This window comes from Talpa occidentalis, unplaced genomic scaffold (genome assembly GCF_014898055.3).
Source record: "Talpa occidentalis isolate TD23 unplaced genomic scaffold, MPIMG_talOcc4v2.1 talOcc4.7, whole genome shotgun sequence".
In the NCBI taxonomy this organism is placed as follows: Eukaryota; Metazoa; Chordata; class Mammalia; order Eulipotyphla; family Talpidae; genus Talpa; species Talpa occidentalis.
In genome coordinates, this window is record NW_023605083.1 from 100,613,848 (window position 1) to 100,640,396 (window position 26,549).

General features: G+C 51.0%; 1 protein-coding gene across 2 annotated transcripts in view; it reads right to left on the reverse strand.

Annotated features, from left to right (window-relative positions):
* MPRIP (myosin phosphatase Rho interacting protein) overlaps positions 1 to 26,549 on the reverse strand; it is a 127,381-nt gene that overhangs the window by 34,370 nt on the left and 66,462 nt on the right. The window contains exons 4-8 of one of the 2 annotated variants that reach the window (XM_037495344.2): positions 14,677 to 14,828; positions 9,747 to 9,831; positions 5,862 to 6,090; positions 4,234 to 4,747; positions 133 to 274 (exon numbers count right to left, since the gene is read on the reverse strand). In XM_037495344.2, coding sequence (XP_037351241.1) covers positions 133 to 274; positions 4,234 to 4,747; positions 5,862 to 6,090; positions 9,747 to 9,831; positions 14,677 to 14,828 — 1,122 coding nt within the window. The remainder of the gene's footprint in view (positions 1 to 132; positions 275 to 4,233; positions 4,748 to 5,861; positions 6,091 to 9,746; positions 9,832 to 14,676; positions 14,829 to 26,549) is intronic. The other variant, XM_037495343.2, reaches the window with a different exon arrangement.

Genomic DNA, 26,549 nt, shown 5'->3' on the forward strand with positions numbered 1-26,549 from the left:
CTGACACAAAAGCAGAAAACCCAGTGTACGTGAGAGCCTCGGAAGGCGCCTGGGGTTGCGTGCTGACTGTGCCCAGCCAGCCATGAAGGAACACTCAGGCATCAGTACTGGCCCTGGACCCCAGATGCTCACCCTCTTCCTGGGGAACGCCCTCTTCTCGCTGCGGCCCTGGCGTGTGTCACTTGATGGCGAGGGCCCGGCTGACAAGTTGGTCTCCATGTGCTCTGCCTTCTCAATGTCCAAGGCCTCAAATTTCTCAATTACTTGGGACCTCCTGCAAAAGAGGACAAGAGGCTGCTGAGGGGAGAGATGAGGCCACTCCACAGCCCTAAGGTGGGCTCGGTCTGGAGTCAAAGAGGGTCTCCTTTAGTCAATACTCCCATGTCTGACCCAACCCAGCCTTCCCTCCCCGCCTCCCCATCTCAGGCTGTGTAGAGCATGCACACAGCATGCTTGGTGAATTGATCTCTGACAGCCTCCATCTCCCTCTCCCCAAACTGCAGAGGAGAGTCGTGCAGGGGCTGGCAGCCACTCATGGGCAAGGGCCACCCTTTTCAACAGGTCTGTTCTTACCCCCTGCATGGTCTGTTGTGGAAACTCACTCAGCAATCACACAGCTCATCACCCAGCATCCTCTCCGGAGCCACAGACATAATCAGAAGGCAACCACCACCTTGAGGGGACCATCCCCACTGCATTCCTCAGCAGAACATGATGCAGCCCCCACCCCAGGGCATCCAAATTTAGCAAGAAAAAAAGCCCATGAATTAACATTGTTTCTGCCAACAGTAAAAAGAATCAAAACCCAAATTAAAACAAAAGAAAAAAACAAAGCAAGTTGATTTCGTGTGAAAGGGCCGGCGGCATCGTCAGGCCATCTATGGCTGGAGACGGAGCTGAGATGGGAGCGAAGCAGGCGGAGGAAGGGCGAATAACGTCACACAGCGACACAGCAGGAGAAGGTGGAGAGGGGCAAGACCTGAAAGAAAATAAGGCTGGAAAATGAATAAACAGAAAAGGGCTACTTTGTAAAATCAAATAATGGTAAATCAAAATTATCCAAAGAATTAAAAAAAAAAAAAAAAAAAAACCTGAGGTGATCACTGAGAAGGGGAGACCGTTGTTGTCCCTGGGTCATGAAGAGGCACTGCTGGGTGAGGGGCCGGGGGCCAGCAGGGCATACTGGCTCAGTGGGGTACCCACTGGACTTGACATGTCAGGGGAGCAGCCTTCGCCTCACTGGAGCAGAGAGGCCTGTCCTCCCAGGTAGGCCCAGGCAAGCGCCCCAGATTACCTGGAGGGAGGGTTCCTCTTGCATTCTGGAAACGTGATGGACAGTCTAGGGGAAGTGAGTGAAGTGAACCCAGAACTAAGATCTAACTCTCTAATGAAGAGGAAAGAAAATAGGCTCCAACCCTGAAATTCTCTAAGAGGCCAGCTGCTTTTCAAGGAAGATTACTGGTAAAAATCTCTTAGGGTTTCTTCATCAAGGATGTCAAAATTCCAAGGGTAGAAGTCTCAGGGTCACCTGGGCTCTCTGGTCCTCCCTGTGCTTCCCCACAAAATGTGGGCATTCAGGTGCACTAAGCTTCTTCAGAGTCTTCTCCAGGAATGGACCTTGTTCCCAGGCCACCCTGCCAGAACCAGCAGTGTAGGTGGTGGCTGAGGGAGGGCAGCAGGAGGGGGAGTGTGTCAAGAGCGCAGGAAGCTAAGGAAGCAGCAGGAGTTCCAAGAACCACAGGGAGCTCTTGCAGGTGCTTAGCCAGGTTGGGCAGGTGAGGCATCCACCTTGCCGACCATCTTGGTGGGGTTTGGATAAGATCCAGGCCCACTCACAGTCCTCAGTGCCATCACTTGTAGCCTGAGAGCCCCACTGGCTAACAGTAGGGCCTAGAAAGCTCCAGGAGGCCTTAAGGAACAGGCCTGGCCAAGTCACATGCCAATCACATGCTGCAGGGCTGCCAGGGCTCAAAGACAGAAGGCAGGTTAAAAAAGAGGAAAGCGTTGCTTGCTCAGCCTCTTCACACAGAGAAGGGGTTCCCGGACGTCAGACATGAATTATTTGGTGAACTGGGAAGTTTTTAACTAGGTTCATTGAAGTACTACAGGCATTGTAGCAAATGCCTCACTAGACTGGCTGACAAACACATAAAAGAAGCTACAGCTCTTCTCTGCCCTGTTTCCAGGCTCCTAGCTGGGTGGTGGGTCCACCTGAAGGGAGCTCTTTGATAGTCAGTCACCGTCTCTGATAAAAGCACAGCCTCTGCATGATTGGCTGATCAGCATTTCACTATCCAAGAAACGTTTTAGTCTCTGGAGCAAGTCACAAGAGCAAAACTGATGTGGCCCATCTAGGATTGGTTCAGAGCCATGGCTTGTGAGGAAACCACCCACCTAAGCCTACAGCCGGGCTTCCAGGCAGGCCCATCTCAGCAGGCAGCTTTGGCTGATGTCCTGCTAAGATGGGGTTCTCCTCTACTCAACTAGGGGACAGGAATCCAACCAAGCACAGGGCAGGGTACTTGCGACCAGAAAGAGGCTTAGGAAATGAGAGAAGCCAGTCAGATGTTATCAGAGTTAGCGAGAAAGTGACATTACAGTGTTAGGATGCGAACCAGTGGGTCCCAGGGATGCAAGAAGCAGGTGAAAACCCATCCCCATGGTGGCAAAGAACATGCAGAAAGCAAAGCCCTGGTGGCTACCGGGGGCTTCCAGATGAGAACAACTTGAAAGCTAAGCAGGTGTGCCAAATGCTTTGGCAGGTCACTAACCCAGGGCCTGGCTGCCTGCTTGGTGTCTCCAGGACATGGAGCCTGCCTGCCTACCGATACAAAACCTCACCCGCTCCAGCCTGCTGGCCTCCTGAATCTTTAGCAAGTCCCTTTACTTACATATTTACTTAAATTGCTTAAAGGACAGCCTTGGCCTCATAACAGGCTATGACGTGGGGCCAGCTGGACGTATGTCCTGGTTCTATCATTATGCGCTGCTCCCATGAGTCATCATCCTGCTTCTGAGCTGGTGACACAGGCCCCTTAGGTTTACAAGAACTTAGCAGGTACCTTCCAGGTACCTGCAGATGCTTAGCAATAGTTCAGCTTCCCTCTCCCTCCCTAGGAATGAGGCACATTCTGTTTTCTTTTCAAGACCAAGAACTATGGGCATATTTTCCTCATTTTGGAGATTGAACCATGCATGGGTGCACAGCTCCTTTCCACCTTGAGAGCACAAGTGGGTTGTCAGAAGATAAAGGCACCCTGTTGCTGGCTGGTGCATCATGGGGGAGCCCATTACTACCTTGGCCTGTTCCCATAGAAAGCCCCAACTCTGAGCTTTACTTAGGCTGTCAGAGCAGGAAGAACACCATGTGAACCCTTCTGAAACTTAGATCTAGACCTCTTGAGAAGGGAAGAGTAGAGCCCTCCTCTCCCGTGACCGCAGTCTCCTGACTTTGGCCCCTGCTGTAGGCTCACCATTCAAACTATGTCTCTCCCCAGGAAGCTGTGGCTCTGGTCACACCGCACCCCACCCCCTCCAAATTTGAGCCAAGCCTGGTCTAAGAGCAATGCTCCCAGGCACTGGGCTTCCCGTGGAGGGAGTGCTTAAGGGAGGAAACTGTGCTCTCCCCTGCTTCTAGCAGGCAAGGCTATCTTCCCCCTGGGGTTGAGAACTATAAGGGCAAGGAGAGTTTCTGCCACCATATTCTGCTCTTAGATCTTCCTGCCTCCACAGTCATCTCAGAGAAGAGGGGGCCAGGAAGGAAAAGATCCAGTCATACGGGGAATGAGAAGGCCTATGCAGCTGAGAATCTCCCAGGATTCCTTAAGGTACCAGGGTCAGGAGGCATTCAGGAAGCAGCTAGCCACTGTCTAGACCTCTGGTGCCCAGGCACCCTACACACTGGCTACCAGGGACTAAGTTCTGAGATGAGAGTCCAGAGGGAAGGTTCCCCATGTGCTCTAAACTGAGAGGAAGAACTAGTACACACTCCCAAGGAAGGCTTAGGGAACATGTGAGTGTGTTTGGGATGGGAGGGGAGAAAGAAGGAACATGTAACAAAGTATATGAGAGAAGAGTTTGTGAAAGTATGTAACAGAGTAAGTATGAGAATGTACATGTGTAAGAGAATGTGAGTACATGTGCTATCAAGTGGGTGAGGGAGTACAGAAGAGACTGTGTGAGTGTGAGTGAGTGTGCGCATGTCAGCATTCTGCCCCTTACTCCCCTCCTTACCTCCGCTCGTTGCCAAACAGACGGGCCACCTCTTCCCTGCCAGGGCTCCGGGCCCGAGTCCTACGCTCCAGCCGCCTTCTCTCCACCTGGAAGGCTTCTCGGTGGCTGATCCTGACGGCCTTAGGGACATCGGCCAGGGCGGCATACTGCCTGCTGGCTTTAAAGGCAAAGGCGTGCCCCAGTGTCTCTTCTTCCCGCCCCCCAGTGCTGTCGGAGTCCATGTTGGCGTGATGCTGGTTGGCCACGTCCAAGGAGCCAAGGGAGATGCTGCAGACCATGCGGCTGGAGGGTCGAGGACCTGGGGGAGGAAGGGGGTGACCAAGCTCCTGGGAGGGCGGTCCGGGGCCACTATACCTGTTGTTAGGGGTGCTGGGGCTGGGAGGGGAGAGCGGTGGGGGCAGCTGCTGCTCCTCAGCCTTCAGATCCTGCTTGGTCTTCTCCAGGGAGAAGTAGCCGCTTTCTACTCGGACTTTGCGACCGCAGTCCATGCGGTCACTGCTCATGGTGCTCTCTTCTGGAAGAGATAAAGGGGAAGTGAAGAGATGCTCAGCCCGTTGCCATCTTTGGTTTCCGAGGATTTTTGGAAAGTTTGTGTAGATCCAATCAGAGACCATCTCTCTGCTTTCCATCTTCAAAGGTCAAACATGGTTGGCCCAAGGGCAGAATATGAGATGGGAATGAAATATCCTTTCCACACTTCTGCAGCATCCATGTCTCCCCTAACCTCTCTTCCTCTTGGCCAGACTATTGGGGGTTCGGGAAGAGGAGGGTTTCCTGTGCTTCCTTCTGGACTTGGCTGGGAGAGCGTTACTCTCCCTAGAGATCCTACCAACTACTTCCTACCAAACATCAAGGAGAATACCAATGGCCAACCAGCTGCCACTCAGTCTTTTAGTATGCTTCTGAGGAGGGAAAGGGCAGAAAACATGCAGGAGAGGAGTGACTGGGTTTCAGCTGTAGATAAGCCTGTGGCACCACAGCACTGAGGCACTTCAGGCAGGATTTGCGCAAAAATGCCTTTTGGCCTGAATGAGCTGGTCAATTCCAACTGTCCACTCCTCTCCAATGACCTGCACAAATACAAATTGGAAAGGCCAGCCTGCAGAGCCCTCGAGAATCTGGACACGGGTGGCAGGTGACTGCTGCCCTGCTTCTGCTCAGGCAATTCCAACATGCTAAGTGGAGAAAGCATGGTGATGCAGCCAGCCATTTCCTCCCCAGCAGCCTATTTCCTGACTTCACCCGAGGGCCGGGGCAGGGTGGGATGATGAAAGAGGGAAACACTGCCTCTAGTGCTGCTGCTCGCAGAACAGTGGGCAGCCATGATGGACAGAAACCAGCGGTCTCCTTAGACACAGACCCGATTACAGTTTTCTTGACTCCCACCTGGGAATGACAGAGCAGGTACCATCTCCCTCCTTTATAGACAGGATTTAAGAAATAGAGAGGGTAAGGCCAATGCTGGAGCTCCAGAACCCCAGTCCCACACCAGTCTAGGCCCTACACAGTGAACTGTGGCCAAAGCTCCGCAGGCCCAACTGGCGCCCCCAACTGTCAGGATGAAAACCTAGTGCCATGAGGTGGGACACCAGGACAGTGGGCATGCAGCCAGCCTAACCACCACTTACCGTCTTTACTCTCCAGCCCAGGTTCCCTAAGGGCATTGGCAGCAGGAGGCTGGCTCTGGCTGGGACTCTGAACTGGACTCAGGCTGCTGCCATCTGGCTGGTCTTTGGCTCTCATTTCTTCCTGCCACAGTGTGGACTTGGTGGTGGGGACCTTCTCAGCACTGGGGATGCTGCTGCTGCTGCTGCTGCTGCTGCTGCTGGTGACAGCCATTTTGGCTGGGCCCGGTTCCTGGGGGAGAGAGTAGTATCTGTGTGGGGCAGGAACCAAGGCCCAAGGTGTACCAGTGCTGGCTGCCTGGGTGTCTGGCTACCGGGGATACCAAGGTCAACTACACAGTGCCTGGTACCTGGAATCCCCAGAAGGGAATGCTCAGAACAGAGTCATCCTGGTCAGGGTAAAAGCTTCTCTGGACAGCACCTTTTCACCTTTGCAGTCCCAGTCAAGCCACCCTAAAGTGCCTGATCTGACTGGCCTCAGACCAGGCTTGGCAAATGCATGGGGAAAATGGGGAAAAGGCTTAGGGCTTCTGCTTGGAGTCCTGTCACCAAACACACTCAAGTTCTCCTTGCCCAAACCAGAGAGTTCCAGGGGAGTGGCTCAGGCATTAAAGGTGAGATTGCACAAGTGTGGCCTCAGAGTTTGTCATTCTGAAACTTCCAGGTACTGAAGATTGAGTAAGGGGAGAAGGGGATAGGGAGGTGGTGGGGGTAATAAACCAGGTTCACATAGCACCCAGGCTGGGATCAGCCCTGTGGCCTCACCCACCCTTCTCTTTTTGGTCCTAGGAAGCTAAAATGAAACATCTAGGATACTATATGAAGGAAAGAGTCATCAGATGCAAACCAAACATCCCACTCAAATCTGCGCTCCCGCCCACTTGCACAAACTAGACAGGCGACTGTAGCTGATATGCGAAGTGCCAACGCTATCCCTCCCCAAGCCAGAACTGGTGGTGCTCTGTGGGTGAAGCATTCTCAAGGGAGGCATTCAGCTAGATATGGGGTCTTATTCGGCAGTGGGGAATTTTAATATGGCAAACCAAGAGTCCAGACAGAGTCAGAGCCAGGATTCTGCACTGCCCCACATATCTAGGGACTAGGGACTTCTTCTTTGCCCACCCCAGCATCCTGGGTGCCAGCTGCTGAGGGGGCTGTTGGCAGGATGACTCTGGGTCTGGAGAGTCATCTTCCACCAAACATGGGGTATAACATATAAATGCCCACCTCTTACTCCTACGCCAATGCCAAACTTCATTTTTAGAAAGCCACCTCTGAGTGGTACCCTTGGTGAGGGTAACAGATGACACAGGCTGTGTATAAGTATGCATGTACGTGCACACATAGAACATGTAGGCACAGACTGTGGATGGGGCTCTGGCTCGGCACTGTACCATCCAGTTCTCACCAACCCACCTTACAGGGGAGGCTGCATGGGTTGAGAGGGGTGGCAGCCTGAAAGGCCAAAAAGAAGTAGAGTGGGGCTTCAAGTGTTTTCCACATTCAGGACCCAGAGAAAAGTCCAGGAAGGAGGAGGTTTGCCCTGGATGAACACCCCAGAAGACCTGCTGAGAAGTCCAAGAGCCACAGTCTGCTGAGAAGTCCAGGTCACAATGTGAGAAGAGGGGCATTTTGCCAGTACAAAGATTTCCTCAGCTTGCCAAAGGTTCCAGGTCTTGTGAGATGGCATAAAGTCAGGATGACTGTTCCCACAAACCCAGGCCATAACTGACTACCCATCTGACTAGAGCCACCACCAGATTCAATTCCTAGGCTGTAGAGTCCCCTCAAAAGCTCCGAACCCAATGCAGAAGAAGAAAATAGTGGTGGTTTCTGATTGCTTTCTGAGGGCTCCTCAGATTCCAAAGACCCAAGAAGACCCAGCATCAGGATTACTGTCCCTCCAGTCAGCAGCTGCCCTTATTCCATACCTCAGCAGCAACACTTTCCTACAGCAGAAGTCACTCCAGGTCCCTCTGTTCCTCCTAACAACCCAGACTCTCCTGCTCAGAGGCCAGAGGCTAGGCACTGCTCTGGGACTGGGGGTGATGGTGGTAAGATCTTCCTTCCTGCCCTGGTCTACCCAGAGTGGATTACTGTTCCTTCTCGCTAAGCATCTCAGTACCAGGAAGTCTTTCCTTTGTTGATGACTAAGGGTTGAGTAGCAGTTATTACCAGGAGCCCAAGCTGCTGAGGTCCCAAATTTCAGCATATCTCTTTTCCCTGCCCTGGTTTCTGCTAGGACCTCCTCCCCCAACCAACAGGCTGTCTGCTCCCCCCGAAGTCCACTCCTCATCCTCCTGTAGGGCTCAGTAATCAGTACTTGTATTGTCCATGGCCCAACTTTGTTGTACTGTCCAACTCCCAACTGACTGAGACACCCTTCCTAAAGAGGGCCCCTGGGGACTCCCGCCTTACTGAGCTCCTGGAGAGCAGAGGTAGAGTCTAACAGGGCACAGTGGAGTGACATTTCCAGCCCCTGTTGGTTTAAAATGAAACTCTCCCAGGCCTATGTGAGGCCTTGGAGAAAAAGACCAGATATAAGGTCTTGGCTTTTTGCCTCTATCTGGTCCAAAGGCTTTAAGCTCCCTTCACAGGGAGCCTGAATGCCTTCAGCATCAGGTTTCAGAGGGAAACCAATTCTGCTCACCCCACAAGACTAATGGCCTCTAATGAAAGTCCACAGCTTTCAGAAACCACTAGGGAACAAAAGGTAGAAGAGAGACCTTGCCAGGTTGGTTTCTGCTGGGGCTCAGGAGGGGCTAAGCAGAGGAGGCTGGGATCCAATGGGCCTCTGGTTCTATGAGAACTCAGGTATGTGGTGATCTCCCCCCAGCTGTGATCATGTGGCTCCGGCTACCAAATAAAAAGGTGAAGCTTGGCATGGCCAGCAGTATTGGGGGGGAGGGAGCGGGGGATGGCCTGGGGAAGGGGACAACTGGGGAGCAGGGACACAAGCAGATTTCCCAGTCTGGGCCAAATGTGTCTTCTGCACATGTTGTTGCCTTATTTGGAGTCAGGAGTTCTGCTCCCACACTGTTTGCAAGCATCACTATGGAAACGCAGTATAATCCTAAACACTGTTCTGCCTGGGACTTTTTTCTCTCAAACCAGGCAGCTTGGGGAGTAGGGTGGAGTGGGGGTTTTAGATATGTATCTGCTGTTCTGCAGCAGGAAGCTCCATATTCAGTGTCCAGGGACAACTCTGATTACATTTTTCCCTATTTCTTATCAGGGACATTTATCTTCCAGGACTAGACCTGGTGAGACCAACCCAGGCACTTGCCACTCTGGTAACATGGGAGTCAGGGCTGGGACACAAAAATCAAGGCCAGTGCCAGTTTTTTCCACTTATGGTCAAAGCTCAGAGCAACAGTACAATCGGGTCCCCTGAGAAACCCTCATCCAACCGGGACACTCTTAGATCCTCCTGTCCAGCTTTTCTCTCAGCCTGCTGTCTGCAGAGTCATCTCTGTGTAGGAAGCAGAACCAGTTGAGTCCTTTCCTGGACTGTGGAGCACAAGGAGAGCTTGCAGCAAGCAGCTCCTCCATCATACTCTGCCTGCCAGCAGCTGAGCTTTCCAGAGTCAGGAACACACGGGGCTACTGCTACTCGGTCCCTCCCATAGGCAACCCTGGAGCACACCAGTAGGGTCACTCTGGCCCACAGGGGATTTTCCCCTGTGACTTGGAATGGAGTGTGCAGAGTGCAGTCCACACACAGAGGCTGAGGGAATGTGCAGGGCTAGTGACCTCCTCAGCCTCAACCTGACCTCTTTCCCCACCCCTAATTTCAGGCTGTGTCCTGAAGACCTTTAACCTCCTGGGGCACTCTCCCCTCGCCTTAGCTCCACAGGGGGTAAGCCTTCTGGCAAACCTATCACTTACCTGCGGCGTGGGAGGCTCCACTTTCCGCTTCTTCTTCTGGTTTTGCTTATTGGTCCTGGGATAGACCATGAGCATCTCCAGCCATCTGGGGAGAGAGGAAAGAGTGCCAAGTTGGACCTCTGTTTTCAGGGTCAAGGACCCTCCTTGTTGGGTGGCCCAGGCACTAGGCCCAACACTTCCTACTTCCACCTAGTGGCTAGGCTGCTGGGCACCTAAGTGGGGAGAGTTTCACCCAATATTAGAGCTTGCCACTGCCGGGGCAAGATAAGCCCAGGTTGCGTGGGACTAGACTTGTGGCTGACTGACAATGACCATAGGCAGGAAGGGACCCTGAGGCAGGCTGCACCTTGGTGGAGGCAGGCCTGACCACAGGGCCCATCACTTGTTCCCACTACCAACCTGATCTTCAAGGCTGAGATGTAGCTCTAAACTATCCTCCAAGCGTGAATTCGGCAAGCACATGGTTGGGCTGCAACTGGGAGCCATTTAGGCCTATTGAGGCCAGAAACCAGGAGTCATGCTAGCTATCAAAGTTCCCTGTGGCAGGCCACTTTAAAAGTCTGAGCTGACCTCTCAGACTCATTCACTCACTTCTGGGTCCCAGCTGCACAGTGGGGGGTGCTAGGCACTTCAGCCTTAGGAAAGACCTGACAGAGCTACTCACGTACCCTGCCCAGAGACCTGGTACCAGATCAGCTAGCCCAATACAGGGAAGGCAGCAGGAAATAGAGAAAGAGAAACAGGCTTGGATTTAGATCTGGCTCTGTCACCCTTTCACCACAAACTCAGGTGGTACCCAGTCCCTTTGGCTTCAGTCTCCTCATCTCTGAGGCCATGACATGGCCACAGCTATTTCCACTGTACAGAATTTTACAACAGATAGAGAGAGCAAGAACAGACTGGAGAAAGGGGGACAGGAAGAGCAGAGCAGGGGCTTGATGAAGAGTGGCCCCAGCATCCTCTCCAGAGGGCAAGGTACCATAGGTCCTGTTTCACATCTTGCCAAGTGTTCTGTCCCAGGGTCTGTGTTGGTCTGCTGCCAGCCAGTTTAGGGCCCAGTGCTGACAGCTAGCAGCAAAGAAAGGCAGAGCCTGCACTGCCAGCACCCTGGATGGAGGCTGCAAGGACTAGCAGCACCTTGAGCCTGGGACAGGGATAAGGGTTTATGTCCTTAGTACTCAGAGATGCATCTATAATTTGGAGGAGAGGGAAGACAGGGCAGGATGGCAGGTCATAACCAGCAGCATTCTGGAACAGTCTCGGGAAGGTGTGCCCATTGTGCTGCTGACAGTTGATGGCCAGGGAAGCAGGTTTGTGTGTGGGAATCACAGCTATCCTCATCCAGCCCAGGTAATACTGATTCGCTGGTAGAATGAACAATCGCCTGTGTGATAGGGTCCTGTGACACATGTCCCACAGGTGACTTTTACATGGTCCCAAAGCAAGAAAGGAGACTATGACTGTCTGCAAAGCCAGGGGTTGAGCAGACTCTCCCAGGACCTCACATTACATGTAATGTGAGGAGTTTATATTCTTGTAGGATTGGAAAGACCAGCTTTCCTACCTGCTGTAGGGGTCGAAATTTCTTTTGGGCACTGCAAGGTTCTCCTGCAGAAGTTCCCTTTTAAAGCTTTATCTAGAAGGGTAATCACTCCCCCAGGAGCTCAGAATGTGACAGGAAGGTGCAGGTCTTCTGGGTGCCCTGAGCCCTTGCAGACTGGTCGAGTGACTGAACTGGCAACATCGAAGGCTACACAGATCTGAGAGCCTCAAGGATGAGGCGTTGAAGGAAGTGAAATGACCTGTGCTGTGGTTGCACTGCTGACTAAATGGAGCTTCTGGAGCTCCTGTGCCTAATGAACGAAGCCTGAGATTCTGGGGCACAGCAGGGATGGGAATGGGTGGGTGGTCCCACCGAGCACCCCACTCTTCATTTAGCAGTGCTTATGGCTTAAGGATGAGAGATGCCCAGCCCAGGCACACATGACCAATATATGCCCCCTGCACCCAGATTTATCACAGAAGCCTAGTAGAAAGCATTTAGAGACATCCAGATGTTACGCTAATAAACTTCACTCAGGAAAAAGAGGCAAGGGGTGAATGCACATGGGATGTGGCTGAGCAAACTCCCCAATTGTGAAGACAGAGCCAGGATAAGACTAGGGGCGGCGGAGGGGGGCCTCCCTGGTGGCGCAAGGGGTTAAGTGCAGCGCTGTGAAGCTATCCACAGCCTCTTCAGCCAGAGTTCGATCCCCCCCCCAGCCAGGGAGCTACCCAGATGGTGCAGCAGACCTGTCTCACCCGCTGCTCCCCTCAGCAGTGTATTTCAGTCAGTCTGCCTGTTCTGTTCCCCACTCTGTCTCTGGTGAATCCTCTCACCCTCGGCACCTCTGGCCTGAATCCAAGTTCTTGTATGCATAAATAAATAAATCTTAAAAAAAAAAAAAGAATGGGTGGGTGGGAATCAGAGCTGAAAGGTAGGTGCACAAAGAAGAGGGAAGCCCAGACCTGGCCTGGTTGGAGGGCACAGCTCCCTCCTTGCCAATTTCTGTCTAAATCCCACCTCTTCTGAAAGTTGAACAAAGCTAAACCCCAAACATACTGGAAGCACCTCCTGGCATGAAGGCAAGGAAACGATCAACTTTCTTCAACCAGCCCTGGGAGATGTGGCTGCCTCTGCTGTCCTCAAATACTCAGGGGTCGCGTCAGAGAAGACCCCAGAAAGAAGGCTGGATGGACTGTCCCCACTCTTCCTGCTTTAAGCTAGCAAGAGAAGAACCTGTATCTCTCTAGTGACATGTGCATTTAGAACCATCCTAGGGCCTCAGGGACCACACATGAATTACCCACAAAAGAGCCATGCTAGGTGGTGAGGTGATGGAGGCCCAGGGCATGCCACCCTGCCCAACACCTTGAAGGAGGGCAAGTGTCCTGTTGTGGGGAAGTTGAGGAAATTGCTATCCAGGGTCTGCAGGGGCCTGGGAGTAGGATGCTGTGGAGAGCGCCCTGCCTACCAAGCAGGATGAGGAAGGGTCAGACCCAGGATGAAGAAAGGGGAAAAATTACCAAGTGATTTATTCTGCTCTGGTTTGACACAAAGCTACTGCACAAGCCTCTCACCCAAAGGACCACCCAGGACCCCAAGGACACACATACCTCCTATCTCAGTCCACTAATGACCTTGCCTACCCAAGCTGCATAGGAAAGGCAAGCCCTGTACACACTGACAGCAGAGGCCACAGGAGAGGGGCTCAGGACACAGCAGAGGACCCCTAGTCTATGCCAAGTGTTTAATGGCAGGATTCAGCTACCTAAGGAGGCACTAATGCCAGACATAACTACTCTCCTAAAGTCTCGTGACATGCCACCACTGCACAGAGTGCACCGTCCCAGGGCACACCTCCCCAGCCTACACTGGTATGCTTTCCCTGTCACCCAGATGCTTCCCTGGAAGAGCCGGCTCCCAAGGGGAGACTCAAGGAATCCAACTGGACAGTGGAACCCTGTCTTGGGTGTGTCTGCTAGATAAGCCTGTGGCAGCAAGTGTGAACAAGACATGCAAATGGTTCTGTGCTGTCACTCGTGCCTGGGGTTACCCTTGGGTCAGGGTCCCCTTGCTTTCTGAGCCACAGTCTCCAACTGAAGGACGAGAACTCCATACAAGCCCTTTATACTCTTAAATGGTTCTGGGGCTAAAATCATGGAAAGGCAGATCTCTACCCCCATCATGGTGTGGAACTTAACTCAGCAAAAACTGGGGCAGTGCTCCTGGTTCCTCACACAGCAGTTCTGGCTGGTGCTCAGAGAGGTCTTTCATTTGTTGAAACTGAAGGGCTTCACTTTCTAACTCCATCTACTCTATATTGACATAATCAGCCTGGTCCCCTGAACTCCTGGTTTGTACTTCCTCCTACAGCTTACTAAGCCCCAAAGCATGAGTGAGGTTCTCCAGGATCCAAAGTCCGAGTTCCTGGCTTGGTCCACCACCATGTAGCATGCACTGTGTGTGCTGGCCTTGACAATTCACCCCCTGCACTGTCAACTATCTGAATGGCTGGGTCTGCTTTCCATGTCCCAGGGCTCCCCCAAGCCTCTGCACAGGGTCTGCTCAGGGAGAGAGATATAATCCAGAGACTTCCCATTCCTTCCATTCAAAGCAGCTGATGTGTGCAGCAGTATCAGAGTGGCTCCGGCATGGGGCACGGGATGATGACAGAGACACAACTCCTCCCTCAAGGGCCTACCAATGGCTGAGGAAGCCACACATCTAACAGACAAACCCTATTTTTTATAAATGCCTCAGTGGGGAGAGCATCTCAGAAGAGTGGCTGCTTAGGCTGACTAACAGCATGGAGGAGGAGTGGTCATTACAGATGGAGGGGTGCAAAGGTAGAAAGGGGAGAGAGAAGGGGTTTTCAGCAACTAGTTGTTCAGAGTTCAGGGACATGAAGGTGGTGGGGTGAGGCTGGCGGGCAGGGTAAGTGTCTTTCATGGTCAGCCAAGGAACCTGTACTGAACCCCCAGGTGATGACATTTTAGGCAGAAGAGAGGCACGTTCAGATATGGTTTGGGGACTGAGGCTTCTTGGTTGAGTGACAGAAGCCTGGGGGTGCAGTGAAAATGGAGGTGGAGCAGTGAGAGGTCCTAGGAAGACATGGCAGCTGGCACCAGAGCAGTGCCAGCAGAGGGAGGTCCTTGGGTAAGCAGAACACAAGGGGGCAGCCTTGGCAAGTGTTCGCAGACCTAGGGATGAAGCAATGGCACAGGGAACATGAGGCCAGTTTCTGGCCTGGTGATGGGACACACGGTGGCGCTGTGAACAGACAGGGAACTCAGAAGAGGAAAGAAAGTGACGGCAGTACTACCCAGTTTGTGGGGAGCCCCAACTTGGGCAGAAGTGTCCCCTCCAGATGACACTAAGCAGACTCACCCACTGATGATCTCCTTGGTCTCTGCCCGGATGAAATGCTCTTTCTCAGGGGTCAGAATGCACAGGGAGAACTTCTGGCCTGTTCGGCCCTCGCCATCCACCACATCCGTGCACTGGTTCATGTTGATGGTGCCCTGAGGGAGGGTTGTGGGCTGCAAGAAGACAGGGCAGGGAGTCACTTGGAGTCACAAGAAGGGTGAGGGGGGCACAATAAGGCAACAAATTGTTGCAGCATCCCCAGATCCTTTCTAAACCCTGTCACTCCTTGGTCATTAAGCCTCTTATAGCTGTGCAAACCCCCAAGTATAACGAAGGCATGGAGTGTACTCTGCCTTATTGGCCCTGGCAGCCCCACTTCCTACCTATCTATCCCCCCAGGGGATAGGCCTGGATTTCTTAGAGGACACCCAGCTGGACATTCCATCCCAGTTGGAGAACAATATCCCAACTAGCACTGGAGGAAGGGGGAGACAGGAAGGGGACAGCGCTATGAGGACAGCTGGATGACAGTGGGAGCCAAGAGCCTAGTCTCAGAGGGGTTACTGATCCAAGAGAGCAGTGAGAAAAAGCTCCAGAGGAGGTGGTGCTATTTCAAAATAGCAAGGTTATTTTTAGAGGCAAGGAGGAGGCCAGGGAGAAGCCACATCCTTAAAGGCAGGCTGTGGGGCTGGCAGGCTAGAGCCACACACATCATAAATGCTTTAAAGGTAGGCCAAGCTGGTCAGGCAGGATGATCCACAGCCACCTAACAGGGCTGCCTGACCAGCTCTGGAACGACAGAGCATGACGTTTCTTTCTTTTCTGACAGCAAAGGCAGTTAGACACTGAAATTAGGGATAGTAAACAAAAAAACAAGACAAGAAGGCTGTAAGTCACCTCTACGGAGGTGACAAGTTAATTGACAGGACCTTCTGAAGATGTCTTTTGAGTCCTGCATCTGCTGGTCTCCACTGGCCTCATCAGAGGGATACTTTTGGAAAGGAGAAAGGTCACCATAGCTGCTGCAACAGGCAAAACTCCTCCCTGCAGAAGCAAGGAGGTGCTCCTACAGACCTTGACAGCAAGCCTAGGGAGGGCAATCCCGGCAGGGAAGGGGACAACTCCCAGCTCCTAGCTCAGGGGCAGCAGCCAGCTTTCCCAGCTGAGTTCCCCCCAAGAGTCTACTACTTCCTCCATCCCCATTCCTGGAGAAGCAGCAGGAGGGAAAAGGCCAGGACAACCAGCTGGGGTTGCATCATAGGTGTGTCTCTCCTATGGAAGCAAAGGATTGGGTGTGAAGATCAGGACATGGTCTGTCTTGGATGCTCAGCTCAGGCCAACTATTTCCCATGATCAGAAAGCTGTCATCTGTCAAAGGGAGGATGAAGCTTCCAGATCCCTCCATAAGCTCCAACCTTCTTGCTGGTACTTTTCAGGCTGATCTCGGAGCTCTCCTGATTTACCACCCCCTCCCTCCTCCCACCCTGTTGCAGGTCTGCAGGAGCCAGACCTGAGGGGCGCTGCATTCCCAGAGCTCCCACACTGACATGGCCACAGGCCCTCCTGCCCACAGGAGAGGAAGTCAGCTTCCAGGTTCCAAGAAGCTATTCCTTATGGGCCCCTGGGCTCATCTTGTTCACCCTTGGCTCAGGATGGAAGTGGCAGGGTAGGAGAGTCTTGAGGCAAGGCTCCCAGGGAAGTCTCCAACTTCAGGTGGGGGAAAAGCATGCCCCCTTGGCTATGTATGAGTCCTGCTTCAGAACTGATCCCTGTAGGAGTGAGAGTCTCTCTACTGAGGGTGTCCATACCTAAGTCAAGCCTGGTGCTCTGGGTGAATGAAGCAGCCTTATGGTAGGTATCTCTACCAGGCAGGAAATTGTGGAAGCTTCCTGAGCTAAGGGAGGTTGCTGGGTGTGTTTGTCCTGTCACCAAGCAGAGGGGTTTTTCTGGAGCAGTGGGCTAGGCAGGTAGCCTGGGACCTACCTCCTGCTCACCTTCTGCTGGAGTGGTTCCCTAACACCTTGGGCCTGCAATCCCTTCCCCAGATGAACACTGTCCCCACAGTTGCAGGATGTGTCTTCCAGCTCAGGGCAGAACCCACATGATCCTTCTAGCCTTCCACTCTTCAGAAGCTTTATTCCCACACCTTTGCTGGTATTATGCCAGTCACCCACCTGAACCATCTTTGGGCAAATTAAGGGTGGTTACTTCAGAATTCTGATTCCCCAGTGAATAATCACACATACCCTGTGGCTCCAGAAAAGGCAGGGTACTCTGGGTGTGAAATGAGAACACTGTGAGGATTAGGATGTGAGCTGTGAAGGGTGAACATGTCCAAAGGATTCATTCCCAGAATGGTCAGGAGTGGGATCACAGAGCTGGAGAGGGGAGGGCAGAAGGGCCCTTCTAAGGTGACTCTCTTGCCCTCAATGCCTGCCCTGACCCTAGGGCCCATGAGTGCACAATGCACAGTCCCATCTATGACATACAGATGCACAGATTTGGTAAGTCATCTACCTGCATCATTGCGCCAAAACACTATAAATTGTAACACACTTACACAGGTAAGTTAAATTTGGACAATAAACATGTCAACAGAAATCCCAGTATTTTCTTTTCAATGGACCAACCCAGTGGGCACCACCCTCTCCCCTCCCAGGGGTACAAACTCTTCTTGGGAGACTACCCGTTCCTAGGCTTGGGTCACCCCCTCGTGGACTGCCCTTGCATTCATGAGGCACATGGCCACCAGTGACAGACAAGATTTCCCAGCCAGTCCTGCAGCTGGGTGTGGCCATGGGACTCAGTCACGAAGCCCAGCACAAGATTTCCCACAACCTCTCTGGGACTGTTGCCTCATGTGTGAAATGAGGGCTCTTCCTTCTTCCAGAAAGACTTTCAGTAGCTTTAGTGAAAGGCAAAAGTGTAACAGGCTAGGAATGAAGGTGAGAATTGTACTATCTCTTCGTCAGGACCTCATTACAACTTTTTTCATGCCCCTGTAAATATCTGTCACTGTGGCAGGCATCACCTAGTCCCATTACAGAGACAGAATAGAATAGGAAACGGAGAGAACACAGTGGCCATAAAAGAAAGGAAGACTAGGGGCGTCCCAGGTGGCGCAGTGGGTTGAGCGCTGCCCTGTGGGGCTGTCCGCAGCCTCTGCAGCATGGGTTCGATTCCCGGCTGGCCAGGGAGAAACCCACATGGGGTGGCCGACCTCTCCTGCCTCACTCGCAGCTCCCCTCAGCAGTGTCTTTGGTCCGTCTGCCTGTTCTGCTCCCTACTCTGTCTCAGGTGAATTCTCTCACCCTCCCGCGCCTCTGACCTATACCCCGGTTCTTGTATTAATAAATAAATCTTAAAAAAGAAAGAAAAAAAAGGAAGGAAGGCTGGAAAACTGGTCCTGGTGCACACCAACCACCGAATAAGAAGTTCCCTCCAATCCTCAACAGCACCACCTGAGGGAGGAAGCACCACTGCCACCAGTGCTCCTCATAGTGCCTGTGTGCTGATGTGATATGGCTGTCACATTCTGTGTGCTCACTGAGTGTCAGGCCATGTCCACACATTCTCTGATTACCCTCACAGCCCTCAGAGGCTACAACGCTGTCACCATCTACCCCATTACTCTTCACTCAATTACACCCCTGCACTCACAGAGTTCACCAAGGGTCTCCAGGGCTGGCATCCACCTCTGCTGTCCTGGAGCTATCTCAGCACTGGGGAGACAATGTGCTCCTTAAGTCATTTCACAGGGAGGATGGGCCGTGTGCTGAGACAGCAAGGGCAACCATCTGGGCTATAACCCAGATCCAGTCAGGGATCCCTTCACCCCTAATGCTGTCCTCAGAGAAACCAGCAAACAAGCTCTTTGCCCTAATTCTGTACCTCCAGAGGTTAGGAATCCAGGTCTTCTCTGAGGATGAGTGTCACCTAGTTTTGCCTATTTCATTTTCCAAGAAAGGGATGGCTGTGTGCAGGTCATCTGACTCTGCTAAGCTACCAAGTTATAGGTTCAGTCCTCATCTTGCAATGTCACTGAGTCATGTAGGAGCCTCTGATACTCTTCTGGCTCCACACAGCACCAACTAAGACAGCAGAGCTACCACCGGGCTGAAGATCTTTCAAGCATGAGGTGAACATGCAGAAGGGCCAAGACAAGGGCCTCTCTCTAGAGACATAACCACATCCTGCCAAGAACCCAGCCTTCCTACCTGTCACTTGTCCATTGCAATGGAGGCACCTGTCAGAGGCCCGCTTAGGAAGATCCTGACACAGCAGCTCACCATCCTAGCCTGAAGAGTTGCACTGGAAAACAGACCTTCTCTATTTTCTGTTGGATACTGGAAGCTTGGGAAGGTGAACTTCTAAGAGCCAGAATGAGAGTAGGACAGAAACAAGGGAGAGGGGCCTAATTAAAGCTGCCAATAGGGGCCCTTTCCTCTAGGAGCTGTGCTTCCAGACCAGAAGCAGTTCCACATACAGGGCTTGGATGGATGGGAATCATCCATTTCATCTCCCATTTTCCATTCAGAGACCCACACAACCAAAGGCTTTACTTTACAGCAAAGAATTCCTCACCAAATCTCAAGGTCAGAAAGTACCTTTGAAGGCAAAGTTTAACTCCACCCACTGCCTGAGGTCCTGCAACAGTTCCGTATTTCACAAACTCCTCTGGTAGCAACCCACAGAGAAGAGCGACTTTTCCAGTGGAAAGAATACATATCTGTGCAGACACACCAATGAAGTCAAACACTGCGGTACAATAACTTGACCATGTGTGTTGCATTTTATGTTTACTTGGTCACACTTACACTGACCCACTTAAGGAGCAGGAAGCACTGCTCCTGGTAACAACCAGGAGTCAGCCAGTGCAACTGTCAGCCAGCACAAATGCACGCTGCAGAAAGCAGGTGCAGTGCACTCCAGCAGGACATGGAGGACACACCTACAATAGGAGCTGCTGCAGCAGGGACAACATCCATCACTCACTGAGTAGCCCACATGGGCTACACAGGGCCCTAAATAAGTACTGTAGGTACTGACTCTAATGGCAGCCAGAGGAGACAGGCACAATTACAGACCTCATTATAGATGTGCAAGCTGGGGCTCATAGTGGTCAAGGGACCTGAAGCCCCTTGGAGGCACTTGAAACAAATGTGGCCTCTCCTGGGCATCTTTTCCCTCCGGTCTTTACAACCACTTTTGCAGAGTCATGCCCAAGATTACTGACAGAACCTGTAGTTGACCATGAGGTGTGACCCACTGGGGGGGCTTGCTGAACTTGCCACAAGCAAATCAGAGAGGAACATGACCAGCCCAGTCTTCCCAAAGGCGATGACGTGGTGCCCACAGCTCCCTTACAGAGTTCTGGCAGGCAGCCATGCTGGAGACTTGGTTAGGCTACTGGAGCCAGGTCCAAGGAGAGGCCACAAGCTTTCCTTGAAATTGAGTAGACTAGACCCAAGTTTTCTAAGGAAGGAAGGTGGCCCTTGAGAAGCACTTGCCAACTACCTCACCCCATTGCAGGCACCCACTCCCAGACCCCACATCCTTGCAGAAAGAATGCATTGGTCAAGCTCAAAAAGGATGTCTCCAGGTTCATCCTGCTACTGCCAAGCTGCTCATTATGCCCTGTGCCTAGTGACTCATGAATCACTCTCTCTTGAAATGGCAGTTACCATTGTTAACTACCCAAATGCCATCCAGATGTACAGCAGGTTACCTGACCCTATGTCCCTCCAAGACCAGTCCTCCCCAGTGAGCAACACTCCAAAGTTCATGTTCTAGGAGAAAAGTACAAAGATCTGCAGAAAAGGGGCCTAAAGACATGCCTAAGAGGTCATGATCCAAGCAGACCTGGTGGAGCAAAGCCCCTGCCTGGCCTCTGACAGCTCAGATGAGCCTTTTGCTGACCTTGATCAGGGGCCTGGGGCAGCAGGGACAACCCAGGGGCAACAGGAGGTACTCATGAGGCACAACTTTCTCCTTCCTGTTCTTTGCATAGCAAGGAGCTATCAAGACCCCCTGCTCAGTGGTGTTGTCAGCCTCTTGCTTATTTTACCATGCCCACAAGGTTTATGGGCAGCTTCCTATCCTCCACAGCACAGCTGCCAGTGATGGTGTCTGCACGGAGGCCTAGATGTGCCCTAGTCTCCTTCCTGCGAGCCCTCAGGTCCTTGGTTTATTTACACAACTCACACACCTCCTCTGGAGGGACGTGAAATTCACACACACACCCTGTCCTTTGAGTTTCCAATATGAAACCTATCTGGTCACAATGGACTGCCCAGGAGAATGCTTGGCCCGTCAGGCTGGTAGCTATAGCTATAGCTTGGGAGACCTGTCACCTGGGCACCCATTATCTCATGACAGGGTAAGGGCCCCAAACAAAGATGACTGTGCTCCCAATCCTTCCTTTCCACAGAGGTTCAAAGGTCTATTGTGAACTCAGCTTTACATTTCCAGAATCCACCCACGGAATAGAATACCTAGCTCTGCCACTCATCATCTCTGTAATTGTGGGCATATCACCAGTTGTGAGCCTTAGTTTCCACAAGTGTAAAATGGGGATAGAAATATTCCTCAGTTCAAATATAAATGGAGTAGCTGTTGTGAAAACAGTCTGGCAATTCCTCAAAAAGCTAAACACAGAATAACCATTTGACCCAACAATTCCACTCCAAGGTTTATGCCCCAAAGAACTGAAAACAGGTATCTGAACAAAAACTTGCACACAAATGTTCCTAGCAGCATTATTCACAATAGCCAAATGGACAACATTAAGACAACGGTGACAAAGTCCTTTATGAAGATCCACTTATAATTTCCTTAATAAAATTTCAACCGTATAACTCTGTGAAAGACACTAAAAGAGGGCCTCCCCGGTGGCGCAGGGGTTGAGCGCTGGGTTGCGAACCTGCCCGCGGCCTCTACGGCACTGGTTCGATCCCCGTCTGCTCCCCGGCCACCAGAGGAGGGTCCCACATGGCGCGCAGACCTCTCCTGCCGCCCGCTGCTCCCCTCAGCAGTGTACTTCGGTCCTTCTGCCTGCTCTGCTCCCTGCTCTGGCTCTGGTGAATTCTCTCACCCTCCCGTGCTTCTGGCTGTACCCAGTGCATGTGTAAACAAAACAAACAAACAAACAAATAAATAAATAAACATGCCTCTATAAAATTAAAAAAAAAAAAAAAAAGACACTAAAAGAGTGTGGTGAGGTGACGCCTGCTGGAAGTGACACTTGCTGAGCAGGCGCCTGTCCTGGGAGGCCCCTCTTCAAGATTTAGCTCTGGTCCCAACCAGGAGTAGTATGGGCTTTCCACAGGGCTTCCACAGAAACAACAGGAAGGAGCCCACAAGAGGGGAGACCATCTGTTAATCCCAAGCAACAATGAGGAGCTATTGTGTCCAGTGTGGTGCCCAACCTGGGCCTGCAGCCTGAGAGCTACAGGAAGAGGAGCAGGACTAGTGGTTCTGACTGTACAAGTTGCAGTGGTCTGGAGGAGATGGTGGGCTCCTGTGGAAATGACCCATTCATGGTATTTTCAACTGGCTAACCTCTGTCTTCAAAGGGAATTGTTAGGAGCAGTTAAACTTATTTTTTAAGGGAGAAGAAAACACAAGGACCCCTTTCACTTGCTGCCAAGGTGAGGAAGTTCCTTCTTACACCTGTTGTGCCAGACTGGCTCACTGGCTTGGGCTGCTACTGGACAGCGAGATGTACACATTCTCGCCAAGCAACCAACCCTCTGCCAGAGGAGCTTTCCTTGGAAAGCAGATACCACCCAACCAAGGCCCACCTTGCTCCCAAGAATGGGGGCAGAAGAAAGCAGGGAAGAGCTCTCATCCTCCTTACCCCACCTAACCACCATGGTAGCAGGACACTACAAACACCAAGTGCCCACTTTTCCACAATTAACTTAAGCTGAATCAAAGAACTAAATGTTTGAACAAAAAACTCTAAAACTCTTAGAAGACAAAGGCTTCAAAACATTGGGAGTTAGCAATGATTTTCAGGATGTGACACAAAAGGCACATGCAACAAAGGAAAAAAAATGAATGGAAATTTATCAAAATTAAAAACTTTTTCACCTAGGATCCAATCTAAGAAACCCACAATTACCCCCAAATCTCTGCAAAGCTGTTACAAAGTCAGTGTTCCAACAGCTAAAGGTTCTTATTCATGAGACGTTCCCAAATTTGGAAAAAAAAAAAAAATTTAAAAACTTTTGTGCATCGAAGGACAAAATCAAGAGAGTGAAAAGGCAACCCCAAAACGGGGAGAAAATATTTGCAAATCACATATATGATGAAGGATTAATATCCAGAATACATAAAGAACTCATACAACTCAACAACATAAAAACCAATTAAAAGATGGGTTAAAGGGCCTCCCCTGGTGGCGCAGCGGTTGAGCAGCCTCTGCAGCGCCGGTTCATTCCCCGCTGCCGGCGAGGGTCCCACCAAAAAAAAAAAAAAAAAAAGAAAAGAAAAAAAAAAGATGGGCTAAAGAAGTATATATTTCTTCAAAGAAGACACACATATGGCCAATATACACATGAAAAGACACTCAACATGCTCAGTTATTAGGGAAATGCAAATTAAAACCACAATGATAAGCTACTTCACACATACTAGGATGGTTATAATTTTTAAAAATCTGAAAATAACGAGTATGGCAAGGATGTGGAGAAATGAGAATGGTAATACACTGTTGGTAGGAAGATAAAATGGCAGCCATTATAGAAACAGTCAGGGGTTCCTTAAAAACTTAAACACAGATTTACTGTATGATCCAGTCACTCAAATTCTAGGTATAAACTCACAGGAACTGAAAGCAAGGACTGAAACAGAAATGTGCACCTTCATGTTCATAGCAGCATTATTCACAAACAGCCAAAATGTGGAGACTGTACAGTGTCTGTCAATCCATGGATGAATGAATAAAATGTGGTAGATACGTACAATGGAGTATTACTCAGCCATAAAAAAGGAAAAATTCGGATACATGTTACAATATGGATGAACCTTGAAAACATTAACTAAAATAAGTCAAACACAAAAGAACAAACAGTGTTGAGTGGCTATGGAGTTTCAGTTTGGGAAAATGAAAACATTCTGGAGATGGATGGCAGCAATGGTTACACAACAGTGAGAATGTACTTAATGCCAATGAACTTAAAATATTTACCATAGTAAATTTTATGACAATCCAAACAATGGGAACAGAAATAGGAAAACCAGTAGGAAATAGGAAAACCAGTAGAATGCCTCATTGAGGCCAACATGTTCTTTGTGTGGAAATGATCACTTACAGAGAACTTTGGCACAACTCACATGACCTTATATGAGTGCCCCCCACCCCTCCCCACCCTGTACAGAACAGAGGCTTCAGAGGACGTAGATGTCAACCTACCCACCCACAAGCTTTCTACCTCTCCTTATTTTCAATCCTCTGTTCAAGGGCAGGGGCAGTGTCCCCTTCTCTCTCTGCCCCTACAAGCCTGACCTTTGGCATCCTCTCCTTTGGCATCCTGTAGCCCATAGCACAGCCAAACATGAACAATATAAGAATTATTTTCCTGTAAGGCATGGTTCTCAGGCCTAAACTACATACAAACAAGAACAGAGTATATGTATGAGTATCCAGACTTAAACAGGATTGGTACAGGTTAGCATGCTGGCTTGCTCTAGAGCAAGGAAGCCTACTTCTTTAGCTCCAGTCCTTGAAGCAAATCCATCTCCTTTCCCAAGATCCCAACCACTAAAGCCCACCTTTATAGATTTGCCTTTCTTAGTTTCCACCTGGTACCTGTGCTCTTTATCCTTCCCAGTTCTTCTGCTTGCATAGATATTCCTCGTCATAACCTCTGCTCCTGGTGAGTCACTGTTTTTGAAGCTGACCTAAAAGACTCCTAGAGGAGGTAGGTGATCATCTATCTGACTTATGTCTGGACTTGTGGACTTGAGGTACCAGCCTAAGTCCCCAGTTCTACTTTAGGTTTAATCACATCTACTGATGGTAAGGTGCAGGGGAGGGGAAGTTTTTCAAGGCCTGCCTGAAAAGCTATGTAATCACGTTAGAAACCACTAGACAGATGTTTAGGTATAAACTGATTCATTCACTCATGGACTCATGTTAATAAACAAACATTTACTTAGCACAGACTCTGTGTCTAGCACTGCTCTTGGCTGGTGCTGGGAACAGAGACCAAGTGGAGGAGAAAGAGAGGACTGAGGCCACAGGGCAGGGACCAGCTCAAACTGGTCTGAGGAAGCCGGTGGACAGGTTTGGCGGTAGGAATGGAAGGAGCAGGAGGTGGTCAGAGTCTGCTGGCCCCAGAGTATGTAACTGCAGCAGAGGGGCACCCAGGAAAGGGTTGAGGCTTTGTGGCTCACAAGAGCACTCTGACCCAGACAAGGGAGGGAGGCAGAGGGAACAGTGGCCCTGACAAGTGCAGTGACAGTGGCTGCACTTGGGATACAGTGAAGACAGCCGAAAGGATTTGTGGTATGTGGTGGGAGAGGAAAAAAGCAGCCAGGGATGACTCAGGATTTTGGTCTGCATCACTCAGCCATCTGAGCCATCTAAGGAGCCCCGTAAAAGGCAAGATCATTAGTTGGCTTCTCGAAGGTAGCAAGCTGCCATTCCAATAGAATAGCACTGGCAGCAATTCTGGATGTCCCTAAGCGGATCATGCCCAAGATAACGGTAGCTAAAGAGAGAGAGTCCAAGGTCCATTGCCTGTCAGAGCTGGAAACACTAAGGGCTGAGAGGACAGTGCTGGGGGAAGGGATGTGGCTAGGAAGGGGAGGCAAGGGACAGGGCAGGAGCAGTCCCACGGGATAGAGCTGGAGGAATGAGAGAGGCTGAGGAAGACAGAGATCAAAAGGACTCGAGCTTAGCTTTCTTCTCAGGTGCAAAAGACAGGGAAGTTGTTACAGTCTTGTCCTCAACAGAAACAGATTCTTTCTGGTAGAGAATCATGTCCATCAGAGCTGCAGGACTTGATTCACCATCAAGTACCCAGTACGGGAGGAAACAGACCCCAGAGGTCAAATGGCCAAGTGCACACTGCACCCATGAGGTCCAGGGCTACCAGGAGCCAGGGGAGGAAGGGCATGGTGAACTAAGAGCAGAAAGGCTTGATGGGGTGCTGGTGCCACCAACAGAAACATCTAGCTTCTCCTGAGGCCTTATTCCTCTGGTTGAGAACAGGTAGCAGTTGGCAGATTACACACATTCCCAGGGCTGGCTTTGTCCTCCCTCATTTCCCCTCAGGCTCCATATACTGCTCAGAAATGCCTCCCCCGGTAGCTCCAGCACCTGCCCCAGGAAGCCATCCTCCTCCAGTAGAGCTGGGCTCCCACAAAGGAGCAGAGATGGTGGCTCAGAGATGGGACTCACACAAGTCAGGACTTGACAGGGGCTAGAAATAAACAAAAGTTGGTTTATAGAAATGATAGCCATGGACAAAAAGGTTGTAGAATCCTAAAAGCCAGGGTTATTTAACCTGTAGGGTTGATTGAGGGGCAGGAGATACAGAACAGGGACAACTTCTCCAAATAGCATTAATTCTACAAACAGGCACTGCACACCAGGTCCTGGGGATGGCGATGAGTAAGACACAGTCCCCACCTCACACAGCTCACGATCCAAAGGGGAAAAGAAGTGTGCAAACAGCTGCCTCGGAGGGCTCAGCGCTAAGATGAAGGTCTGAACACAGCTGGTGGGAAATGTCATGTGAGGAGGCCAGAAAGAAGTCAGAGGTCTTAAAAATTACTCATGGCACAAGGATCAGACTTGTCAGGTTGAGGTTCCGAAGGGAGGAGCTTGAACAGATGGCAGGAGCAGCAGAGAGGAGTTCTGCTAGAGATAAGAAGTGGATTAT